Genomic DNA, 25,277 nt, shown 5'->3' with positions numbered 1-25,277 from the left:
AGAAAGCAAAGCCAAAGGAGATATCTCAGAAGGACATCGACAAGCATTAGATTTGACTCATCTGTTGAAATGCTCATCAGACGCCGCGCAATATCCCACCTTCCATTCCGAATTTTGTTCCATAACATATGACTAATTTAGGCTCCCTATATACTATAGTGTTTCTTTAGCCCCTTAACTAGTTGCCACTTTGTGGTATATGACATGATAAACATTTTGGTGTATGTATCCTTTTAAATATACTTTTGCCAGTTTTGGTATTGTGCAAAATGAGCTATTTTCACAAACTGTGTCACTATGGAGCTTTCAAAATACTAATTGTCCTGAACTGAACCTTCTTGTAATGACCATAATCTCTCAGATTCTTTGGTCTATTTGATCAAAGGCATTCGAGCCGGTGTAATTCAATTCACCCAAAAGGAGAAGAACGTCAAGCAGCCCCATGGTTACAAGTCTGTCACCGCTCACTAGCAACTATATTGTTTGTTAATGAACAAAGGAAACACATGGCTGCCAGCTTACCATAATTTTCCTTTTATTCAAGCTTGGACCGGTAATGTGAGCAAGTTTACACCCACAAAGTTAGAGCCCGTTTGGATGGGCTTAAAAAAATTATTTTTTATGTATAAAGTGTTTTTAGAACTTTGAAGTGCTGAAAGTTATTTTTATAAATAAACAGTTGAGTGTTTGGATAAAAGTGCTTATGTTGAAAATAAGTGTTTGAATTTTAGGGTTAAAAGAATAAAAAGGGTAGTTTGAGAATTTAGTTAAAATATAAGGGATATAAAAATAATTTCCATGGTCAAACAAAATGACTTTAAACACTTGGGAAAAAAAAGTTAGAAATCCTAACTTTTCATTTTTGACTGGCTTTAAGAACTTTATGGCTTAAAATTAACATTAGGCAAACATGTCTAAAAGCTAAAAAGGGGCTTTAAGTTGGTTCTTAGTTATAGTAAACTTTTTCTTTTCATTTTGAATTTTGCGTTTCTCTAAAAAAATAACGATTAATATGAATATTTTTACCACAATATCTATATTAATTGGCGTATAATTTTAGATTTTAATAAATAATTTGAAGAATAAATAATTAATATTAATAATAAAACACATCTTTTTATATATTAAAAATGATAAATAAAATTAAAAATCTATTTTTAAAGTATTGAACATTTACTATCGAAGCAACTAGCCACCTAAGATGAGCAAAAGCATGGTACATTAATGAGCATGTTGATTAGTGTACATGATTATTGTAAATGATTTAGACATGTCAAAATTTGACCTTTTGTTTTTTTTGGCATGCCGTCACTGATCAATTAATATTAACTATCGTAATTTTTAGATCTTTTACTTGTAAAAATAATTGTTTTTTATAATAAAATAAATATATAAACTAAAAACTAAGTTTGTAAAAGTCTACCCAAAATTGACTATCCGGTAAAATCAACACGAATTTTCTTCATAAAATAAAGAGAGTTAAAAAGATTAAAAGAAAAAAGGAGGAGAAAAAGGAATAGTTAGATCTAAAAGTACTTTCGGTTGAAAGGTCTCTACTACTTCTCCAAATGGTAATAAACATTTTAAGAAGAAATTAATCATTATTCTTGTTTATATAACCAAGAATCATTAATTACTCCCATGTGTTACTTTTATTTGTTTACTTTAAAGTTTGCACGTTTCTTATAAAATATTGATTAATAAGTATTTTATTACAATAACTATATTAATGGATATATAAGCTTATGTCTTGAAAAATAATTTTAAGAATAAGTAATTAATATTGAGAGTAAAATAAGAAAAATAAATTTATCTTTTTTTGATATATTAAAAAAGATAAATAAAAATAAAAATCTATTTTAAAATAATAAATAAGTAAAGTAAATAAAGCAGTAATTTTTATTTAATTATGGATAAATTAAAAAAAACACTATTAACTTTATTTTAATAAATATTTTTTTTAAAGAATACATGCATCCAAACTAAAACCCCCACTTATTTTTGAAATTTACATAGATATACTATATTAAGAAAATGCTTACTATCTATAACAATAACATTTTTATTTTTTATCGAACTCTGATAATACAATTTTAATACATATCATAGATAACAATTATAAAACACATATAATATGAATTTTATTTATAAATAATACATTTATCGCACACTTTAATACACTTATAATACATTGTGTCAATTTCTTACCAAACAAGCATAATATATTTTAAAACACTTACTCCTTCCGTCCATCTTTACTTGTTTATTATTGGCTTTGCACAATATTTTTCAAGAAACTATAAATAGAAGGGTAGTTTTATTATATCACTCTTTGAATATAATAAATACAATATCTTAAAAAATGTAATAGAAAAATGACTACTAATTAATGATAACGGTAAATTAGGAACTAAGTGTAAATTATCTCTTAATTTCATAAATTGGACAAATATTGTTAGACATCTATTTTTAGTATGTTGGATAAGTATGGACGGATGGATTATAATACATTTTATATTGCAAGTATAATTTTCTTTTAATACATAACATATTCATCATAATTTTGCTATGTATTACTCCCTCTATTTCATATTAAGTGAATTTTTGAGGGATTTTTCATTGTTCAAAATAATTATATTGTTCAAAGTTCAAGATAAATGTTTGAAACTTTTTTCATATTTGTCGTTTCATTTATTAAAATTTTATATTTTTTAGGAGATAACTCACAATACTTGCAAAGTTATATTTATGATTTTACAAAGGACAATAGTGAAAATTATGATTCAAATTATATCCTTGAATTTTTTTCTTAATATGTGTGCATTACTTTATAAATTCATTTAATATGAAATGGAGAGAGTACTATAAATAGTAATAAATAAAAAATATCCCTAAAATCAGTAATTATTTTGTTAAAAAGTATCCACCAATTTTTTTTTTTTTTTTTTTTTTTGAGTTTGGACAAAAGTCATGGGCCAGCCAATGGGGCCTTATAAGCCTGATCCAACACCCCGGAGATCTCTCTCTCAGAAAATCTCTCCCCTTTTTCCTCACTCTCACTCTGAACTCCGTGCTAAGGAATCACACAGCACATACCGTCAGAATAACGTGACGCTAAACTCGCTATTTCCATGTGAATATGAAGGGATCTGAGTAGAATGCTAGCAAAAAATCCTTGAAATTCAGTAGAAATAGACTCATTTTTCGAATTCTACGGAGAATTTTAAGGGCGAAGGAAGTTTGAATCAGAGTTATCGGTGAAGATTTGGAGAATTGTTGTTTGTTTGATGATGAAGAAGAATGCAGAAACATCTTTGTTAAATCCTTGCATCATTTCTTTCGATCACAATAGGTATGTACAATCAGTTCGTTTTCTACCTTTTTTTACATTGTATTTCTGTTTGTATATTGTTTTCTCTCTGTTTTGATCTATTGGTTGAAGCTGCTGGATAAAGAAAAAAAAAGTGATGATATGTAGCTCTAGTGTTTAGATGAACTTATTAGATTAGGTATAATATATAAATAGAGGCTCAAATTTGGCCTTGGCCACTCCAACTTACAAAATTGATCATTTAGATACCTCTAAAATTTATGAGCATTGTGTGTCCACGAGATATAGGAGGCACGAGTTGGAGTGTTTAGTTGTTAGTTGAGGTCTCTAGATATGTATATTCAAAGTTGAAGTGCTTACTTGCTAGCTGAGGCTAGTTTGAGTACATGTTTATGTATTATGCCTTTTGATTATTATAATTTTGTTTTGATATATGAGTTCAAATTGAGTATTGATTAGTCCGACTGAGATTTGAAAGTGTTGAATAGCAGTTCTTAGAGTGTTTGGTGAAGCAGTGGATGCTAATTTACTGAGCGCTGTTTGGACATTATTGTGTTTAATTAGCTTGCATTGTCATATTTTGAATTTTGTAATGCTGTCATGAACCTTCTGAAATAACAAATTCCTTTTAAAAAATAATGCTCAATCATGAAGAAATATCTAATTTAATGTGATTTTTGGGAACTTCTGCTCATCAAGATTTTTGTTATAATAAAGTTTTCTCCTTAGAAGTTTTTGACCAATGACTATCAATATGAACAGGGATGCTTATGGATTCTCTGTACGGCCTCAGCATGTACAAAGATATCGTGAATATGCTAATATCTACAAGGTACTATCTGTCATGATTACAGGTTTACTATTTAATGTCCTGCTTATTGGTGAGACAGTTTGTGAAAAGAAGAGAGAAGGGACAGAAGAAAGAAGAAGATTCAACTAAAAGAATTTTCATCCAACTAGTTAGCTACATAAGAAGGCATAAAACCCCCAGCTGAATGATGTGGAGAAGCTTCTGTCCATTGTACTTCTACCACAGTTCTCAGCAACCATGAAAAACCTTTCTTTGATGATCTTTGATTTAAGAAAAAAGTCTTCTTCTGATTGTCATAATCCATTTGCGTTCTTTTTAGGAAGAAGAGGAAGAGAGGTCAGATAGGTGGAATGACTTTTTGGAACGGCAGGCAGAGCCTGCTCAATTGATCATAAATGGGGTGTCTGCAGACGGCAACTCCAGCAAACCTGATACTGGATCATTGTTGCAGAAGGCAAGCTCCTTTTCACAGAATGGAGATGAAGACCATGATCAAACTGTTGAAAAGCGTGGTTCTGAGGGTCATCTTGAAGGTACAATAGAGAAGGATGATACAACAACCTCAGTTGAGAGGAAAACTCAGCAGGCCCAAATATGGTCAGAGATCAGACCAACTCTACATGCCATTGAGGATATGATGAGCATTCGTGTAAAAAAAAAGGTAAATTTGGCCAAAAATGAGCAAGAACGTGGTCTGCAGGAACATCTTCTTGCAGTTGAAGAGGCTAATGCCACAAAAGGTGAATCTGAAGAAGACTCAGAAGATGAGTTTTATGATTTAGAAAGATCAGAATCTATGGACAAATTAGAAGTGGGTTCCATGCAAGATGTTTATCTAAATGAAAATATTAGTCATTTGGCTCCTAAATGTCACGAGTCTTTACCATCTTGGAAAGAAGAACTGGAGTGTCTTGTTCAAGGTGGAGTACCCATGGCTCTCAGGGGAGAGGTTAGATATAATGCTCAAAATCTTCTTATGCTGCTTCTCCTTGAGTTATCTGAGTTCATGCATCAGCTTTATTTGTATAATTTTGATACTTGCATCACAGCTTTGGCAAGCCTTTGTGGGTGTAAAGGCACGCAGGGTGGAGACCTATTACCAGGATTTGCTTGCTTTAGGCACTAAATCTGGTAATAATGCAGAGGATAAAAGCACTGTATCAAAGGGTAATGGAAGTTGTGTGGACCCAAGCATAGATACTGCATGTCTTCCTGAAAATTGGAGAGGGCAAATTGAGAAGGTCACTGAACATGTTACTCTTTTTTTTATCTTTCCAATATGCTACTTATTGACCCCCTTTTCCAGTAACCACAACATTTTATGTAGCTGTTGGGTCAGTATCCATTTTGGCTTCAATCTCGCCTTGCTTTTTTGATGCAGGATCTACCCCGAACATTTCCTGGACATCCAGCTCTAGACGAGGATGGAAGAAATGCTTTAAGGCGTTTACTTACTGCCTATGCTCGGCATAATCCCTGTGTTGGCTACTGTCAGGTAATTCTATTGCTAGTGGTCTCTTACACTTTTTTGTGGGTGGTGGTAGGGGACTAATTATGTTTGCTTTGATGTTTGACATTTGGATGGACCATGTGGCGTAAGACTTGGCAAATCAAACATCACAAACTGGTTATCGATTGAGTTTTGGTATTTATTTATCACTTTATTGGAGAGCTAGAAATAACTAGTGCCACATTTTTCTTTCTTGATTGATAACTGGTGCGACAGTTATTTGCCTTGGTGATGGATGGATTGACGCGACAAATTCAAGGTGAGGTGCCATGGTGTATGCTTTTCGCGGATGACATAGTCTGATCGATGAGACTCGTAGTGGAGTTAACGCTAAGCTGGAGGATTGGAAACATACCTTGGAGTCTAAAGGGTTTAAGCTGAGTAGGATCAAGACAGAGTACTTAGAGTGCAAGTTCAGTGAGACACCTCAGGAGGTTGGCGCGGAAGTTAGGCTTGGTGACCAGGCCATCCAAAAGAAAAGTAGTTTCAAGTACCTTGGGTCTATCATGCAAGGCAGTGGGGAGATTGACGATGATGTCATACACCGTATTGAGGCAGGGTGGATGAAATGGAGGCTCGCTTCCTGTGTGCTATGTGACAAGAAGGTGCCACCACAACTTAAGGGCAAGTTCGACAAAGTGGTGGTTAGACCGCCTATGTTATATGGGGAGTGTTGGCCAGTTAAGGTCTCTCACGTTCAAAAGATGAAAGTTGTCGAGATAAGAATGTTGAGATAGATGTGTGGGCATACCAGGAGCGACATGATTAGAAACGAGGCTATTCGGGACAAGGTAGGAGTGGCCTAGGTGGAAGACAAGATGCGGGAAATGCGACTGAGATAGTTTGGGCATGTGAAGAGTAGAGACACAGATGCCCCAGTGCGGAGGTGTGAGAGGTTGACCATGATGGTTTCAGATGAGGTAGGGTTAGGCCGAAGAAATATTGGGGAGAGGTGATTAGACATGACATGGCGCAGCTACAACTAACCGAGGACATGACCTTAGATAGGAGGGTGTGGAGGACCCACATTAGGGTAGAAGGCTAGTACATAGTCTCGTTATTCTCCCTTATTAGTAGGTGCATTAGCGCAATATAATTTCTTGTGCTCTGATTTTTGTTATTATCTATTACTTTCTGTACTTTGATTACTCTATTTTATCTGTTTCGCTCTCGTTATTTGCTTTCCCATATCGCTTTGAACTTCTTAGCCTTATCTAACCTCTTTTTATGCTTTTATTGAGCCGAGGGTCTTTCGGAAACAACCGTTCTACCTTGGTAGGAGTAAGGTTTGCGTACACTTTACCTTCCCCAGACCCCATGTTGTGGGATTTCAGTGGGTTGTTGTTGTTGTTGTTGTTGAAGTTTGTAATACTGCCCAAAGCATCCTTTATCTTCAGTTGCTACATCACAACTTCCAGTTTCTGTTCGAAATTTATGTCTTATGGTGTCGTTTATATTCTTCTTTGAAATCTTCTTGCACTCACTTAAGCAGAATTAAGATGTGTTTTGGCAAGCACCACATAAATGTTTTTTTTTTAATAGTGTTACCAGATAAAATTTCAAATGATAGCCACCCCGAATTCGAGCTACTGGGAGTTAGTAATAATTGTAGCCTGAATGAAATGCTTTGCACATTCTTTTGAATGCCTATCACTAATACCTAACAGGGAACCAAAAGATCGTAAAAGAAGATCTAGGGGAGAACCTTTTTTTGAAAATTTTCTTATGAGTAAGATAGAATGAAAAGATATAAAGGGGGAAACTTTATATCATGATCGTAAACATGATGATACATTTCCAGTTCCATATGAAGGTCCGATTCTTTCAACTTGTGGTTCACCTGTCTGGGCATTACACAAGCTGTTCTTCTTCTAAGTGGATTAGATTTTCTCAGGATCGCATCATTTCCCTTCGGTATTGCTCAGTTTTGCTCTTCTGATAATGCAGGCCATGAATTTTCTTGCTGGTCTTCTATTGCTTCTAATGCCTGAGGAAAATGCATTTTGGTATGTTTTGAACTTCATCTACATCTTGTTCTCCTAGATGGATATGTCTTCAATTATGTTCTACAAAGGTGCTTCTCAGTAGTTTTCCGCTTCCAAAAGCAAGAGGTTATAATTGCAATTCAGAGTTGGAGCAACTTTTGTGTTCTTTAATACCTTGCACTTTAAGAGTTTTATTTGGTCTGAAGTGCAAAATGTGTTTCACTCCTGTGGAATAAAAATGTTGATAAACTTACAGGACTCTAGTGGGGATTCTAGATGATTATTTTGATGGCTATTACTCAGAAGAGATGATAGAGTGTCAGGTGACAAACAAGTTTTGCTTCTACTTGCTGCAGTTCACTATTTCTTCTGCATACAATTACTCCCCAACTCCCCCCCCCCCCCCAATTTGTTGAACACATAAATTGCATTGTGCGAAATGTAAAGATCACAATTTTATTTGCTACACTGTCTCTCATCAGGTTGACCAACTTGTTCTTGATGTGTTGGTGCGGGAGAAATTTCCAAAATTGGGTATGTCTCTTGTTCTCACTTTCTTAATTCAAGCTCCTTTTCCAAATTTCTGTTGATTATATTGATTGCCATATGTTTTGACTTCCCAATTGATGCAACTGTGCAGTTAATCATCTTGATTACCTGGGAGTTCAGGTAGCATGGGTTACTGGACCATGGTTCCTCTCCATATTTATGAACATGCTTCCATGGGAAAGTGGTCAGTTGGTTTATCTTGTCTTGAAAATTCTGATCCATAGTGTGGCTGATATTACATATTTATAGGTTTTAAGTTGATGAGATATTCAGTTTGAGGTCAATTGCCTGAACCTTCTTCTTGGCTCTTGAATTGTCTTACTGGTTATTTACCCTTTCTCATGTTTCTTTTTTGGTCTTAGTCCTTAGAGTCTGGGATGTACTTCTGTTTGAAGGAAACCGAGTGATGTTATTCCATACCGCACTTGCTTTGATGGAGCTTTATGGTAATTTTTTTTAATTCATGAGACTTAAAAAGTTTCTAAACATTGTGTTATAGCAAGCTTCTTTTCTTCTTTGCCATTGTTGTTCTATTCTCTTGTTTGTGGAGCTCAAAAGTGATGTACATATTCGTTATTCAGGACCTGCATTAGTTACCACAAAAGATGCAGGGGATGCAGTGACCCTGTTGCAGTCTCTTGCTGGCTCCACATTCGATAGCAGTCAACTGGTGCTGACAGCCTGCATGGGCTATCAAAATGTTAATGAAGCTCGATTAGAAGAACTAAGAAATAAGCATCGACCGGCTGTGAAGGCTGCTGTTGAAGAGAGGTTCAAAGGACTTCGAGTTTGGAGGGACTGTCAGGGTTTAGCTTCTAAACTCTCCAGTTTTGAGCATGATCCTGGATCTGTAATTGTTGGAACCACTGAAACAGATAAAAAAACTGATGAAGTGATGAATGATGATGCGTCTGGACCAGATACTGCATCTGCTAATGTGGATGAACTTCACATGAACCTTAATGGTAATGTGGAAATACATTCTGCTCCAGATCTCCAAGAACAGGTGACTTTCTTCCTATTTTCCCATACATACTCCAATTAAGTCTGTCTTTTCAACTTGCACCTCTTTCCCTGATCGTCTTTTATAATTCCTGGTTTACCTGCTTTGTCTTCTTGTTGCTTAAATGGGGACTTCAGAATTTGTTTCATACAATTATCTGGAATGGTAGAATGCACTGAAATTAGTTCTTCTTTCCAGCACTATAGATTTTTTTTTTTAATAACTGAGAAATCCGTCTGTGGCCCTCCCTTTGGACCAACCATAGCCTTCTAAACTCGGTGGATGATGGGACGGCCCCTATACCCTTCTCCACTTAAATATCAGGCTTTGCTTTGCATGGTGTGGGGCTTGAACCTGTGACCTAAGCCACAAATCCTCCACCTTTTGCCACTTGAGCTAGGCCCTGGGGGCTCTAGCACTATCGAACTATTCATATAGAAAATGTGCTCATAGGTGAAATTTGGATGGTCATTAACAAAGTAAGATTTTGGAGCAAGATACTACTCTGTTTAAGTAAATACTGTTTTAAATGGGCAACTTGGAAGGAATCGCCTGATAAAGCAGAACTTGACTGGGCAGTGAGCTTGATGCCTCATTTTGAAGTGAACTTCTACTGTTAGGAACTTTTATTAGAAGGACTAAGGACTGTCCTTGAAGCAGGGTCTTTAGTTTTTCTTTACATCAAATTGATTTAAGCTTATTTACAAATCAATATGTACCTAAGGTTGGGATATAGGAAGAAATTGAAAAAGAAAGCAGATAAATTGGGGTTCATAACTGATAGAGTTTTAGTGATGGGGACATATGCGACCTTTTTACTTAAAAGTGATCTAGCTTGCTAATGTGTAAGTAGCTTGCTGCACCAAGAAAATGAATGTTGATTGAATTTCTAATGGTAAAGCATGCACCAGTTTTCTCCTACTTTCTTTTTTTAATTTTTTCATTTCCCTCCACTCCCTTTCTTTGTTATCCTTCATATTCCTACTTCCAACTCTATTTTTTTCCGTAATATCCTTTTTTGTATCATTTCATTCTGAGTTTATAGACGTGTGTGTAAGTAAGTGATCAGTTGTTCTGGAAATCCGCAAAGTAATATCCCCAATATCTGAATATCATAACCTATTGTTTGAGTTGGTCATCCACAATTCTGATTTCCATCTATTTTCCATACATTACTACATGACCTTTATCAGGTGGTCTGGCTGAAGGTTGAGTTGTCCAAGTTGCTGGAGGAGAAAAAATCTGCTGAACTCAGGTGCATATTTCGTGTATTCATGCTGCTTTATCTAGTGAGGCAATATTGTGCAGGTTGACTTTTCTCAAAACTAGTCCTGGGAGAGTTGGAGTTCCATGTTAGCTTCTTTCCTTTGTGTTCCTTGTGAATGTGCTGATTTTGAAACAGCTAAGTAATATACCTTTGGGTAAAATTTCAAAAATTTATGATCTATGCTACTATGAAGCTGTAACCTATATCTGAAGCCAAATGTTGTACTTTGGCTGCATCGACAGTGACCCCCCTTTTTCATAATTTAAGAGAAAGGCAGAGGTGAAAAAAGAACTGAGGCCATGTCTCTCCCCTTTCTGCTCATCCAAATCCTGCCTCTTGTGATTTTCTACTACCGTTTCTCCTTATTCTTGTTCTTCCCGCAGCACCATCAATATTCAGGTTTGGGGCAGTGAGACCAGATTATAACATGGGAAGGTGGTGCAATTTATATTCAAAATGTAATTAGGTTCAGCTATAATTGTCTTAAGGGCGAGTGAAGCTTCTGAAAGGGCAAGTTGATCTCATCCCTGCCAGCCTCAAGCTCACTGAAAAAGTCGCAAAAACTCTTATCCACAATCATGATGTTTGCAGAGTGGCAGTTCAATTGTCCATTTATGGAACCTGTTAAACTGTAGGAGGTTTTTTTAAAGTTGAATATTTCTCAACTTCTGCTGCAAATCTAATTTGAGAGCTTTCAGAATGATGAAATCTTTTACCTTTTTGTGTGTAGACGAAGCTAAGGGAACTAGATCCCATATTGATAGGGGACTGATATCCTTTTCTTCATTTTTTCCCATGTCCACAGATCTGAGGAGTTGGAAACTGCATTGATGGAGATGGTCAAGCAGGATAACAGGCGGCAGTTGAGCGCAAGGGTACTTAAGAAGCTACTTTATAAATGAATTATGTTCTTTCTTCAGAGTAGGAAGTCATATCCCCAGCTCATCTCCTCCCAACCCCCCAAAACAAAGGAAAAAGAATAACCCAGCTTCCAGTCCATTTCCTCAAGCTTGCATTTTATGTGCCTTTCCTGTTATAGAGCTGGTCTAACATTTATAATTTGCTCCTGCTTACATTGATATCCCAGATTGAACTTGATTCTTGACAGTAAATACAACTTTCATTCCTGAATATACACCTGAACCACATTCATCGATAAATAACACAATGTTCCATGAATCCTTTTGGCTTACTTCGAGTGTAACTATGTGCTTCCATACATCTTTTCAGTATGGATAGAAGACTAGAGGAATTTCTAGATCGTTAGCACAATAGACTGCATCACCATTACCTGCTGTATATTTGGATTTAGAGCTTTTATATTTATTTCCTTTATAGTCTTTTTTCCTCATATTCTGCTCTATAATATGTTGATTGCTTTTTGGCATATATCGCCCTCCTTTCCTTGAAAAAAATGAATTTATCACAATTCTGTTGGACTCAGGTTGAGCAATTAGAAAGACATGTTGCTGAGCTTCGAGAGGCCCTTGTTGCTAAGCAAGAACAAGAGAATGCCATGCTTCAGGTGACAATTTTAGTCACTTGTTTGATGATGCATTGTAACATTATCTCCTAATCACCCTTTCTTTCAATTTTGGGTTTATCTATTTATTGTAGCTTTTGATGAGGGTGGAGCAAGAACAGAGGGTAACAGAAGATGCTCGTATATTTGCTGAACAAGATGCAGAAGCTCAAAGACATGCCTCTGAATTGCTACAGGTTTCTTCTTTGATCGAATTTCATGGTGAAACATTTTGATTTCTAGTTCTTTATCTGGGAATTCTTACTCAGCTGGATTCTTTGTGATTTTCTACTCAAACTTATCTAGTTCATTATTTCATGCGTGATGGTGGAATTTAAATTGCAAATATGACGTTTGTTGGTTGATATGTTGAACATCTTGCGTGTCATTGCAACAACTTGCAGGAAAAGTATGAAGAATCCATTGCTTCCCTCGCTGAGATGGAAAAGAGGGTGGTTATGGCAGAATCGATGTTGGAGGCTACCTTGCAGTACCAATCTGGGCAAGATAAAGTACTACCTTCTCCAAGGTATATACCCATGCTTAAATGTTCTAATTTTTTCGCGTTATTAAACACTATGCCCTGGTGATTGTGGTGTTCTTAACTCCAACTGCTTCATTGGTTGCCAAAGGACAATACATGCCTATGTACTATGTAGTAATAAGAAAAACATACTACCTTCATTAATGCATATCTTGTATTTTCTCTAACATGGAAGAATATGTTCTTTTATAGATCTACGCAGCAAGTTTCATCTCCTGTAGGGGGCAACCAAGAATCAGCACTAGAGATACCTGCTAGAAAGATCAGTTTGCTCTCCAGACCGTTTGGACTTGGCTGGCGTGACAGCAGCAAGGTATGTCCTAAAATTTCTCCAATTTAGGGATGAAATCTAGTTGATTGGGTATCACCTTTCTAGCAGTTGTAGACATCACATGTGCACTTGTAACATAAATAACTAAATACTAATGAAATCGTCATATATTTTCCTATATATGTAAAATTCCAAAGTGCAAAAGATTGGGATGCAATTATCCCTTTTAAAGAATTAGCATTTGATAGTTTAACTACAGATTTCTCATAGGTGGTTGAAGTTGTAGTAGTATGGCTTTTGTACAATAGCATACCAAGTGTAATCCCACAAGTGGGGTCTGGGGAGGGCATGATGTACGAAAACCTTATCCCTAAGTTTCAACAAACCATACTTGCAATAATAATATGACAATAAAATAACAGTCTACAAAGCAATGAGACAATATGTAGTATGGCTTCTGTCTGAAAAATACGTAAGCCTTCTCGTTTCTTTGTTCCTTAACAGCTAAACTACGGTTGGTTCTAATATCCGGTATAAAAATAATTGAGTGAAACAGGGTAAACCGGCCGAGGAGGTTAATGATAACAAAACTGTGAATGAGGAGCATAAGGAAATGAATGGCCAACAGTTTGAAAAGAAAATACAAGAGACCTGAAGATGCAGATTCATATGATGACAATATTGGTAACTATCATATAAGTGATAATTTTTGTATTCAGTTGCTTATTCATTAAAGTAAGACCATGATCAGTAAAAATGGTGTAAAGCAAAAAAGGGCTTTTCGTTATTGTATTTGTAAAACCATTCTCAATCTTATGTATTCTAGCTTCAAATGTATATTTTGTTGGCTGCCCAAGCTGCCCAAGCATTTCTTGACGCCCCCCCCCCCCCACACACAATTTGCAAAACATATTAAATCTGAATCCATATTTATAAAAATATAATAAGTCAAATCCAATTTTTTTTTTAAAGGTTGAAACCTTCTGGTTTGACCTCTGTATACACTATGATAAGAGATGTATGAGAAGGCATAAAAAGCATTCATTGAAAACGATTTATGAACAAAATTTGTAGTTTTTAAGATATACAGTCCAACATAAATATTACGTTATGTATCTTAATATATGATATTATATAACATTATATTTACGAAAATTCATATTGTTTTACTAGATTACATATAAATTCTCTTGACATGATTTTTTTTCTTCATTCCAAGCTCTTTCTTTATGTATAATATGTATATAGTCATATATAATAAGTGAATGTCTACATCTATTTTATCTTAAAAGCATGAACTTTTAATTTAAATGTTAAATTACTATAATAACTTCATTTAAAAACATTCTCTAACTTAAATGTTAAATTACTATAATACTCCAACCTAAAACCACTCGTCTATATCTACATGAGCTATACACTGACTATACATTATGATACACTCGAAAAGCTAAATATAGTTTAACTATACATGAAGTATACACTGACTATTGTATTCCGACCAATTCAAAATCTCCTCTAAACAGTCTCAAATTATAGGATCATAATTTGCATAATTTACTTTTTTTAAAAGACACGGATAAATTGACAAGTAAGTTTACTAGTGGAAGTTTTTGACCCAATTTTCCCAACTCTACTTTACTCTCGGCTCAAGTATAAAAAAAAAGGAAGCAAAAATGAAGAGATATATGAGAAGGCATAAAATGCATCCACTGAACGCGATTTATGAACAAAATTGGTAATTTTCAAAGAAATACAGTCCAACATAATGTTACGTTACATATCTCAATATATAATATTATATAACATTATATCTACGAAAATTCATATTGTTTTACTAGATTACATATAAATGCTCTTGACATGATTTTTTTTTCTTAATTCCAAGCGCACTCTTTATTTATAATATATGTATAGTCGTATATAATAAGTGAATATCTACATCTATTTTACCTTAAAAGTATGAACTTCCTAACTTAAATGTTAAATTTCTATAATACCTTCAATTAAAAGCATCTCCTAATTTAAGTGTTAAATTCCTACAATACTTCGAACTAAAAGCACTCATCTATATCTACATGAGTTATACACTAACTATCATTATGATACACTTAAAAAACTAAATATAGTTTAACTATACATAAAGTATACACTGTCTATTTAATCCCGATCAATTCAAAATCTCCTTTAAATAGTCCCAAATTATAGGCTGATATTTTACATAATTTACTTTTTTTAGAAGACACGGATAAATTGACAAGTATACTTACTCGTGGAGGCTTTCAATCAAATATTTCCAACTCTACTTTACTCTCGGCTCAAATATCAAATTATATATGAATTTAAACTTGTAATATGCGACTATTAATAAGATATATGCAATCTTTATTATTTATATAAATAGAAAAATATATCCAAATTTTAAATTCATTATTGAGTATTGATGATTTTTTTTTAAAAAATTGAAGCATTAACTAAATAATGGAAGCTTTGACGTTATTATTCTATAGAGAAAAGACATAAACACACCACTGAAGTTATCCCATTTTTTTCAAAAAGATACCTTAACTTTGCGGGCGTCCTATTACCCCACAAACTATTTAAAACCTTTGTAAATGAACTATTTTGACCCATTTTGGCCCGGCATCTGTCAACACATGGCTAACGCGCGCGAGGCTCTCTTTTTTTCTTCCCAAAACCAATAAAAAAGCACCACATTTCATTCCTTTTGTTTATTAAATACACCTTCTTCTTTCCCAAATTCTAAAAAGAGCCGATGAGGCCATTTTTGTACTCTCTCTAATGAAATCAGCTCAAAAGGCAAGAATTTGATTTAATTTATTGTCTGAAAAGTAATTTATTGTCTGAAAAGGTATAATTTTTTCTTAATTTCTTTTAAATTTGAGAAATCAAAATATATTTTGTGTTTAGGTTTTGAAGTCACCTCAAAATATAACTACAAGTAATCGTTCATTAAAAGTGAACTTAATAATAACAAAAAAAATAAATTAGATGAAATTTCATAAAGAAAATCAATTTTTTAAAAATAGAAAATAGGGAAATTCTATATTCCGCATAAAAGAGAAAGATTAGTATAAAATATTGTGTATTCCCTCCTAAAAATTATTGGCAGATTTCAAGGATAGTCTCTACAGATGCCAAAATGGGTTAAAATGGTCCATTTACAAAGGTTTTCAATAGTTTTGTGGGGTAATAGAACGCCCGCAAAGTTAAGATCTCTTTTTGAAAAAATGGGACAACTTCAATGGTGTGTTTATGTCTTTTTTCTCTATTCTATATAAATAAAAATTGAATAAGATAAAAAGGCAAACCGAATTAAAGAGTGGAACTAGAAAACTAGTTTTAAATTGGTGAAACTTAAAACATTCATAACCTTTTGCCTCGCATGTTGTGATTTTTTTGATTTTGTGTATTTTATCGAGATCTAACTCGACAAACTGCCGCAAGGTTCTTTGGTCCAGCCAATTTTTTGGAAAACTTCCTTTATCCTATTCAATTCCAATTTTTCCCAATTTGGCAGAGGATTTTTATTCATTTTTAGTGAAAATATGATGAAATAAAATGATTTTCGAGTTCGAAATACCTTAGTAATGCGGATGTGAATGTCAGTTTTAATATTGGATAACCAATTGCAGAAAACGAGGTACATAGCATTAGTGAACAATATAAATAATAAATAGTGTTCATTATATACTGGCATGACAATTTGGCTTGTTGGTTTAGCTCCATCCATTTTACTACTTTTTGACCTCAAAGAGATGTGGCCAAACAAAAGGCATGTGACATTGTTATGCATGAAGCATGGCCTCGTGTTTACGCTATTTGGATTTTTGCACGGCATGAGCATCCGCATGTTGGCAACTTCACAACATGTGTATTGGTACATTGCGCGTGAAGTAGTCGTGCATGATGCATGGCGCCTGGGTGCGCCAGTGCATGATGTCGGAGTGCGACAATGTACGATGCCAGGATGCACCAAGTGCGTGGGTGCCAGGGTGCATCGAGTTTGTAGAAATTTGAATGATGTATCGCCGACATGATGGCCGTGGGATTCGTCAAGTTATCATGAATCATCGCAGCAACGGACATAGTCTATATCGACTTTTCATATAATAAATGCAGCCCTTCTAGAAGTCGAGGTTTGTTGCATGTATTGGCTTTAGAATTACTATTATCTGAGTAATAGACACCTACAAACAAACTATAACTGATTTAATGAGTCATTCGCAGTTTTACAGTTTGATTTTGTTAACACTTACGCATGCATGGCTTAATCTTTGTGACAAGCATATGACTACTGGTAGGATAAACATGGTAGAACTCATTAATGACATTGACATCACATAGCTCGTCCTTCTTGAAAGGGCACGCCCGGGACCAAGACGAGCACGACTGTCATTCACATGGAGCATCATTTTGGGCTAATAGGAGGCGATGAAGACTCCATGCCTACTATGTTTAGTGAATCCGAGAATCTGAGCCGCTCCTCGTGGATCATGCTGTTAGACGACGAAGAAAGCCACACATGAAGATAGCATTTAGGGGCCGTACATGCAAAATTACACGATTTTCTCATTTTTATGTATGTTAAATCATTGATAGTTTGGTGATATGAATTTCGGTTAATTTGTTTTCGAAAACTTTATGAGACCCTCTGTAAGTACCCGGGGTAGAATTATGTGTAGCCTTGGCACAATCCACGGCGTATTCATAACATTTATGGGTAGCACAAGCGGGATTAGACAGTTTTCTCACTCTTACTGTGTGTTAGCCCATGCATATTTTGGTGATATGACTTTCTGTCAATTTTTTTTGAAACCTTTATAGCACTCTCTATAAGAACCTTGGGGGAGTAGTACATGTAGTCTCGACACGATCCACTTCATATTCATAATATTTGGGGGCCGCACAAGCAGAATTAGATAACTTTCTCATATTTTATGTGTGTTAGCCCATTAATATTTTAGTGATATTACTTTCGGTCAATTTTTCCCAAAACTTTTATGTGACCCTCTTTAAGTACTCGATGGAGAAGTACATTTAGCCTCTGCACGATCCACAACATATTCATAGCATTAGGGGCCGCTCAAGCAAAATTAAGCGATTTTCTCTTTTTTCGTGTATGTTAGCCCATGAATATTTAGGTGATATGACTTCTGATCAATTTTTTTACGAAGTCATTATGGAACCCTCCGTAAGTACTCAAGGGAGCAGTACATATAGCCTCGACATGATCCACGACATAATCATAACATTTAGGGACCGTACAAGCAGAATTAGATGATTTTTTTATTTTTTGTGTGTGTTAACCCATGAATATTTTATTTTGGTGATATGCCTTTTGGTGAATATTTTTTCAAAATCTTTATGAGACTCTCCATAAGTACTCGGGAGAGAACTATGTGTAGTCTCGGCGCGATCCACGGCATATTCATAGCATTTAGAGGCCGCACAAGTGGAATTAGACAATTTTTTCTCATTCTTCATATGTGTTAGCCCATTAATATTTTGGAGATATGACTTTCGTTTAATTTTTTTTCGAAACATTTATGGGACCCTCCGTAAGTACTCGGGGGAACATTATGTGTAGACTCGATAGATCCATGGCGTATTCATAACATTTAGGAGCATCACAAGAGATATTAAGTGATTTTCTCATTTTTGTGTGTTAGCCCATGTATATTTTAGTGCTATGAATTTTGGTCAAATTTTTTACGAAACCTTTATGGTACCATCCGTAAATACCCGAGGGAGCAGTATGTGTAGCCTCGGCATGATCCACGACATAATCATAGTATTTAGGGACCGCAAAGGTGGAATTAGACAATTTTCACATTTTTCATATGTGTTAATCCATCAATATTTTTGTGATATGTCTTTCAGTCAATTTTTTTACGAAACCTTTATGGTACCCTCCGTAAGTACCCGAGGGAGCAGTATGTGTAGCCTCAGCACTAGGGATGTATATCTATCTGTTCGATTTGATTTTAAGTATTATCGGTTCTGTTTATTGATTTTTGGTTTCTAAATACGCTAAACCGATAACCGAACCAATATGATATTTGTTATCGGTGTTTGGTCTTTAATGGTTCAGTTTTCGATTTAACCAACAAGAAAATACTTTAAAAATAAATATATGATTTCTGGAGACACCATCGTAGCAACTTGCAAACACTTGCCGCTGAACCTAAAGCGGCAAATCTTAAAGGGTAAATACTAAATAGTATGATATAGTGATTAATTGATTATATATTTATATTAATATTTTTTGTTTTGTATTTGTGTATGAGTAAAAAATTAAAAATTAAAAATTAAATTAGTAAACTATTATAGTCTTAATGGGTTATCGGTTTACCCAATATTATAAAACCAATACCGAACCGATAACCCAATAATTATTTTTTATAAAATTATTAAATAACCGTTAATCCAACAAATCAAGAGCAATAAACTAATAACACTTTTTTCAATTCGATTTATCGATCGGTTCAATTTTTGCACAGCCCTACTCGCACGATCCACGACATAAGTATTGCATTTAGGGACCGCATGAATATTTTAATGATATGAATTTTGATTTAATTTTTTTTGAAATCTTTATGGACCCTCTGTAAATATCTGAGGAGTAGTACGTGTAGCCTCGACATTATCCATTACATATTCATTGCATTTAAGAGCTGCACAAGTAGAATTAGATGATTTTTTTTATTTTTTGTGTGTCCATGAATATTTTAGTAACATGACTTTCGGTCAATTTTTTTCAAGTCCTTTATGGGACACTCCATAAGTAACCGGGGGAGCATTACGTGTAGCCTCGATAGATCCACAACATATTCATAGCATTTAGGGGTTGTACAAGCGATATTAAGCGATTTTCTCATTTTTCGTGTATGTTAGCCAATGAATATTTTGGTAATATGACTTTTAGTCAAAAAAAATTCGAAACATTTATGTGACCCTCTGTAAGTATTAGGGGGGAGAAGTACGTGTAGCCTCGGCACGATCCACACAATATTCGTTGCGTTTAAGGGCCGCACAAGCAGAATTAGGTGATTTTCTTATTTTTCATGTGCATTAGCCAATCAATATTTTGATAATATGGCTTTTGGTCATTTTTTTTTGAAATCATTATGGGACCCTCTGTAAGTATCTGGGAGAGCAGTATGTGTAGTTTCGGCCTATTCCACGACATATTATAGCATCTACGGGCCGCACAAGCAGAATTAGACAATTTTCTCATTTTTCATGTTGGTTATTCCGTGAATATTTAGGCGATATAACTTTTAGTCAAATTTTTTTCCAAAACCTTATGATACCCTCTATAATTACTTGGGGGAAATGTGTAGCCTAGGCATGATCTACAGTCTATTCATAGCATTAAGGGTTGCACAAGCAAAACTAAGCGATTTTTCTCATTTTTCGTGTGTGTTAGCCCATAATATTTTATTGCTATGGCTTTCAATTATTTTTTTTGAAACATTTACGGAACCCTCCGTAAATATCCCGGGGACTAGTACATGTAGCTTCAACATTATCCACGCCATATTTATAGCATTTATGGGTCGCAGAAGCGGAATTAAGCGATTTTCTCATTTTTCGTGTATAATGTCTATGAATATTTTGGTGATATAACATTTAATTAATTTTATTAAAAATATTTATAGTATCCCCCATAAGCACCCGAAAGAAAAATAAGTGTAACCTTGGCATGATCTACGACGTATTCATAGCATTTTAGGGCGACACAAACAGTATTAGACAATTTTTCATATTTCCTGTGTGTTTACCTATAAGTATTTTGCTGATATAACATTCGATCAATTTTTTTCGAAACTTTTATAGGATCCTCCGTAAATACTCAAGGGATGAGTACGTGTATCCTCGACACTATCCATGCCATATTTATTGCTTTTAGAGGCCGTATAAGCGAAATGCTGTGATTTTCTTATTTTTTGTCTGTGTAACACCCATGAATATTTTGATGATATAGCTTTGGATCAAGTTTTTTCGAAACCTTTATAGGACTTTCTATATGTACCCGGGGAAGCAGTATGTGTTGCCTCGGCATGATCCATGGGAAATCACACATTTTTTCATTTTTTGTGTGGGTTAAACAATGAATATTTTGGTGAGATGACTTTCGATTAATTTTTTCAAAACCCTTATAGGTCTCTATATAAGTACCCAGGGGAAAATTACGTGTAGACTAGACACGATCTACGGCATATTTATAGTATTTATGGGTTGCACAAGTGGATTAAGAGATTTTCTCATTTTTCGCGTGTGTAAGCTCATTAATAATTTGGTGCTATGACTTTCGATCAATTTTTTTTCAAAACCTGTGTAGGACCCTTCGTAAGGAATTGAGGGAGCAGTACGTAGAGTCTCGGCACAATCCATAGTATATTCGTAGCATTTAGGGCTGCACATGCAAAATAATACGATTTTTTAATTTTTCATGTGTGTTAGACCGTTGATATTTTGGTAATATGACTTTCGGTCAAATTTTTTTTGAAACCTTTATTGGACCCTCTGTAAGTACACGAGGGAGCATTACATGTAGCATCGGCATAATCTACGGTGTATTTATAGTATTTATGGGTCGCACAAGTAGAATTTGGGCAATTTTCTCATTTTTCGTGTGTGTTAGCCCAGGCTATATTGCTGATATGGCTTTTGGTAAAAAAAATTTAAATTTTTATGGCACCCTCTATAAGTACCCGAGGGAGAAGTACGTGTATCTTCGGCATGATCAATAGTTTGTTCATATCAATAAGGGGTCGCACAAGTGAAATTAGGCGATTTTCTCATTTATCATGTGTGTTAGTTCATGAATTTTTTAATAATAACTTTTGGTCAATTTTTTTTGAAACTTTTATGGACTTTCGTAAGTAACCTAGGGAAAAGTACGTGTAGTCTCATCACAATTCACGGCATATTCATAGCATTTAGTGGTCGCATAAATAAAATTTGATGACATTCTCATTTTTCATATGTGTTAGTTTATTAATTTTTTGGTGATTTGACTTTTGATCAAATTTTTTGAAACCTGTATGAGACCTTCTATAAGTACCTGAGGGAGTAATATGTGTTGGCTCGATATGATTAATGACATATTCATAGCATTTAGGAGTCGCCCAAGCGAAATTAGACAATTTTCTCATTTTTCATGTGTGTTAGCCAATAAATATTTGGTGATATGACATTAGTTCAACTTTTTTGGAAACCTTTATGAGACCTTTTATAAGTACCCAAGGGAGAAGTATGTGCAACCTCGGCATGATCCACGTCTTATACATAGAATTTAGGTATCGCACTAGCGAAATTTGACGATTTTTTGATTTTTTGCTTGTGTTAGCCCATGAATATTTTGATAATATGAATTTCAGTCTATTTTTCTCAAAATATTTATGAGACCTTTTATAAGTACCAAAGGTAGCAGTACGTGTAGCCTCGGCATGATCCACAACTTATACATAGAATTTAGGAGTCCCATTAGCGGAATTTGGCGATTTTCTCATGAATATTTTGATGATATGACTCTCAGTCAATTTTTTTCTGAAACCTTTATGGGTTCCTCTGTATGTTCTTGGGGGTGCTGTAATGTAGCCTCGGCACAATTCACGACATATTCATAGCATTTAAGGGCCGCACATGCAAAATTAGTTAAATTTCTCATTTTTGTATGTGTTAGTCAATAAATATTTTTGTAATATAGTTTTCAGTCCATTGTTTTAAACTCTTTAATGGACACTCCGTAAGTCCTAAAGGAGAAGTACGTGTAGAATCGATTTGATCCACGTTATAATCATAGAATTTAGAGGCCGCACAAGTGTAATTAGGTAAATTTCTAATTTTTCGTTTGTGTTTTCCCAATAATATTTTAGTGCTATGACTTTCGGTCAATTTCTTTTCAAAATTTTTATGGACCCTCCGTAAGTATAAAGGGGGCAGTACATGTAGCCTCGACAGTATCAACGACATATTAATTGCATTTAGGGGCAGCATAAGCAAAATTAGACAATTGTCTTATTTTTCGTGTGTTAACTAATTAATATTTTGGTAATATGACTTTCGGTTAATTTTCTTTCAAAACATTTATAGGAACCTCCGTAAATATCTAGGAGAGTAATATGTGTAGCCTCGCCACGATACACGATATATTCATAGAATTTAGAGGCTGCACAAGTGAATTTAGGTGATTTTCTTATTTTTTGTGTGTGTTAGCCCATGAATATTTTTGTAATATGGCTTTCGGTAGATTTTTTTTCCAAAACCTTTATGGGACCCTCGTAAGTACCCAAGGAGAAGTACGTGTAGCCTCAACACGATCCACATCATATTCATAGCGCTTAGTGGCCGCACAATTGTAATTAGGCGATTCTCTCATTTTTCATATTTATTGTCCCATAAATATTTTGGTGATATTTAGGTCAATTTTTTCCGAAACCATTATGAGACTTTATATAAGTACCCGGGGGAGCAGTACTTGTAGGCCTAGAAAAAACCACGGCTTATACATAGAATTTAGGGTTGCACTATCAAAATTTGGTGATTTTCTCATTTTTCGTTTATGTTAGCCCATTAATATTTTGGTGATATGGATTTTGGTCAAATTTTTTTGAAACCTTTATAAGAACCTCTGTATGTACCTGGAGTTGCAGTTTATGTAGTCTTGGCACGATCCACAGCGTGTTCATTGAATTTATGAGTCGCATGATCTTGGACACATTTATGTGCCCAATAGGAACTAAAACCCATAAATTATTGCTAGATTAGAAAACAAATTACTAAAGTTGAGTTTATATTTTGCATATTTCGTATTGTTGTAACTAAATAGCATGATTAGAAACTGTCAGGTCTAATTGAGTACAAATGGACATTAGAAGCATGATTTGATGGAAATTGAAACTCAATAGAGAAATAAAATCACAAGACGAAAAAATACACTGCACCAAAAAAAATCGACATCACGAAATACGGACGTACAGTTTTTATCCCAAAACATGGAATGTGTGGGACAAAATAGTGTAGTCCACAACGAAGAAATAAAATTATTTCACGAGGCAGTGTGGTCCGCGACAAGTCCGTGTCGCGTCCCTTGAAAATGTGTTGATAAAAAAAACCGAAGCGTGAAATTATGTGGCGAGATAGTGTGTTCCGCGACAAGTCCGCATCGCGGACCTTGGACATAGGTAAGCTAAATTCGTCCCAAAAGCGGGAAAATGAAATGTTGTAAAGACGAAGGAAACCCTAGTTTTGGTGATATTTTCTTCTTTCTTTTCATCTTGAATTGAAGTTTATGTTACAAATGATTTATGTAAGTATGTCACAAACTATGAGTTGTTAAATTTCCTTGTTCTTGGGTTGTAGCCATAAGATGAAGATTTAAATCTTGCTTGCTTTGGTTGAAAATGTTTTTTTTACATATGATTACTCTTATATTCTTGTTTTTATTGTCGTAGAATAGTCTAGAATAATTTGTGTGTTGAATGGATGTGACACATATCTATACACCATGTTTGGGTATTAAACAAGATAATAGTTATAATGCATTTTTGTTGGTTCATGCTTATCCCCACTCAACGATGTAGTTAAGCTGTCAACAAGAGTAGGCAATTAGAGGTTGGAAGATCGTAATTGTAAAATCAACCCTATAAATCAGTAATCGAAAGAACCAATGGAGGCCAAAGTAAAGGATAAAAACTTGAAATCTATAAATGCTACAACCCAAGAACTCTTCTTTAAATTGATAAGTTTTATCAAATACCACTAAATCAAGTTCTCACGTTGTTTTTGAAATAATTATTTTGTAGATATTAACTCTTTGAAACACATATGAATAATTTGATTCATCTAAAAGCTGACTACGCCTAATTACATTTCCTTGTGAGATCGATATCTGGCTATTTAAAAGGGTCACAATATTACTTTTGAGGCCGCGTGCATGTGCGTTTGGATGCAACACCGCACTAGCTAAGTTAGACAATTTTCTCATTTTTCATGTGTGTTAGCCCATGCATATTTTGGTGACATGACTTTCGATGAATTTTTTTTTTTGAAATTTTATGGATCTTCCATAAGTACCCGGTAGAGAAATATGTGTAGTTTGGGCACGATTCACGATATATTCATAGAATTTTGGGGCAGCACAAACAGAAATAGACGTTTTTCTCATTTTTTGTGTTCATTAGCCCGGGAATATTTTGGTTATATGGCTTCTGATCAAATTTTTTTTGAAATTTTTATGAGACCCTTCGTAAGTACTAGGGGAAGCAGTACATATAGACTCGACACGATCTATAGCGTATTCATAGCATTAAGGGACATACAAGTGGAATTAGGCGATTTACTCATTTTTCGTGTGTGTTAGCCTATTAATATTTTTATGATATGGTTTTTCGTCAATTTTTTCTGAAAACTTTTTGGAACCCTTGTAAGTACACGAGGGAGAAGTAAGTGT

At 34.6% G+C, this 25,277-nt stretch overlaps 1 protein-coding gene across 1 annotated transcript; it reads left to right on the top strand.

Annotated features, from left to right (window-relative positions):
- Nucleotides 1-3,009: 3,009 nt before the first annotated feature.
- On the top strand, nt 3,010-13,632 carry LOC129870076 (uncharacterized). Its single transcript, XM_055944659.1, has 18 exons — nt 3,010-3,352; nt 4,094-4,163; nt 4,462-5,091; nt 5,192-5,383; nt 5,524-5,637; nt 7,600-7,658; nt 7,894-7,960; nt 8,120-8,171; nt 8,278-8,370; nt 8,549-8,632; nt 8,768-9,192; nt 10,383-10,444; nt 11,262-11,331; nt 11,901-11,981; nt 12,074-12,175; nt 12,383-12,507; nt 12,715-12,835; nt 13,350-13,632. Exons 1-18 carry the CDS (start codon nt 3,288-3,290, stop codon nt 13,446-13,448), a joined length of 2,511 nt encoding a protein of 836 aa, XP_055800634.1. The 5' UTR covers nt 3,010-3,287; the 3' UTR covers nt 13,449-13,632.
- Nucleotides 13,633-25,277: the final 11,645 nt, after the last annotated feature.

Source organism: Solanum dulcamara, chromosome 10 (assembly GCF_947179165.1).
Source record: "Solanum dulcamara chromosome 10, daSolDulc1.2, whole genome shotgun sequence".
Lineage (NCBI taxonomy): Eukaryota > Viridiplantae > Streptophyta > Magnoliopsida > Solanales > Solanaceae > Solanum > Solanum dulcamara.
This window is presented reverse-complemented; position numbering and strand designations above follow the sequence as displayed.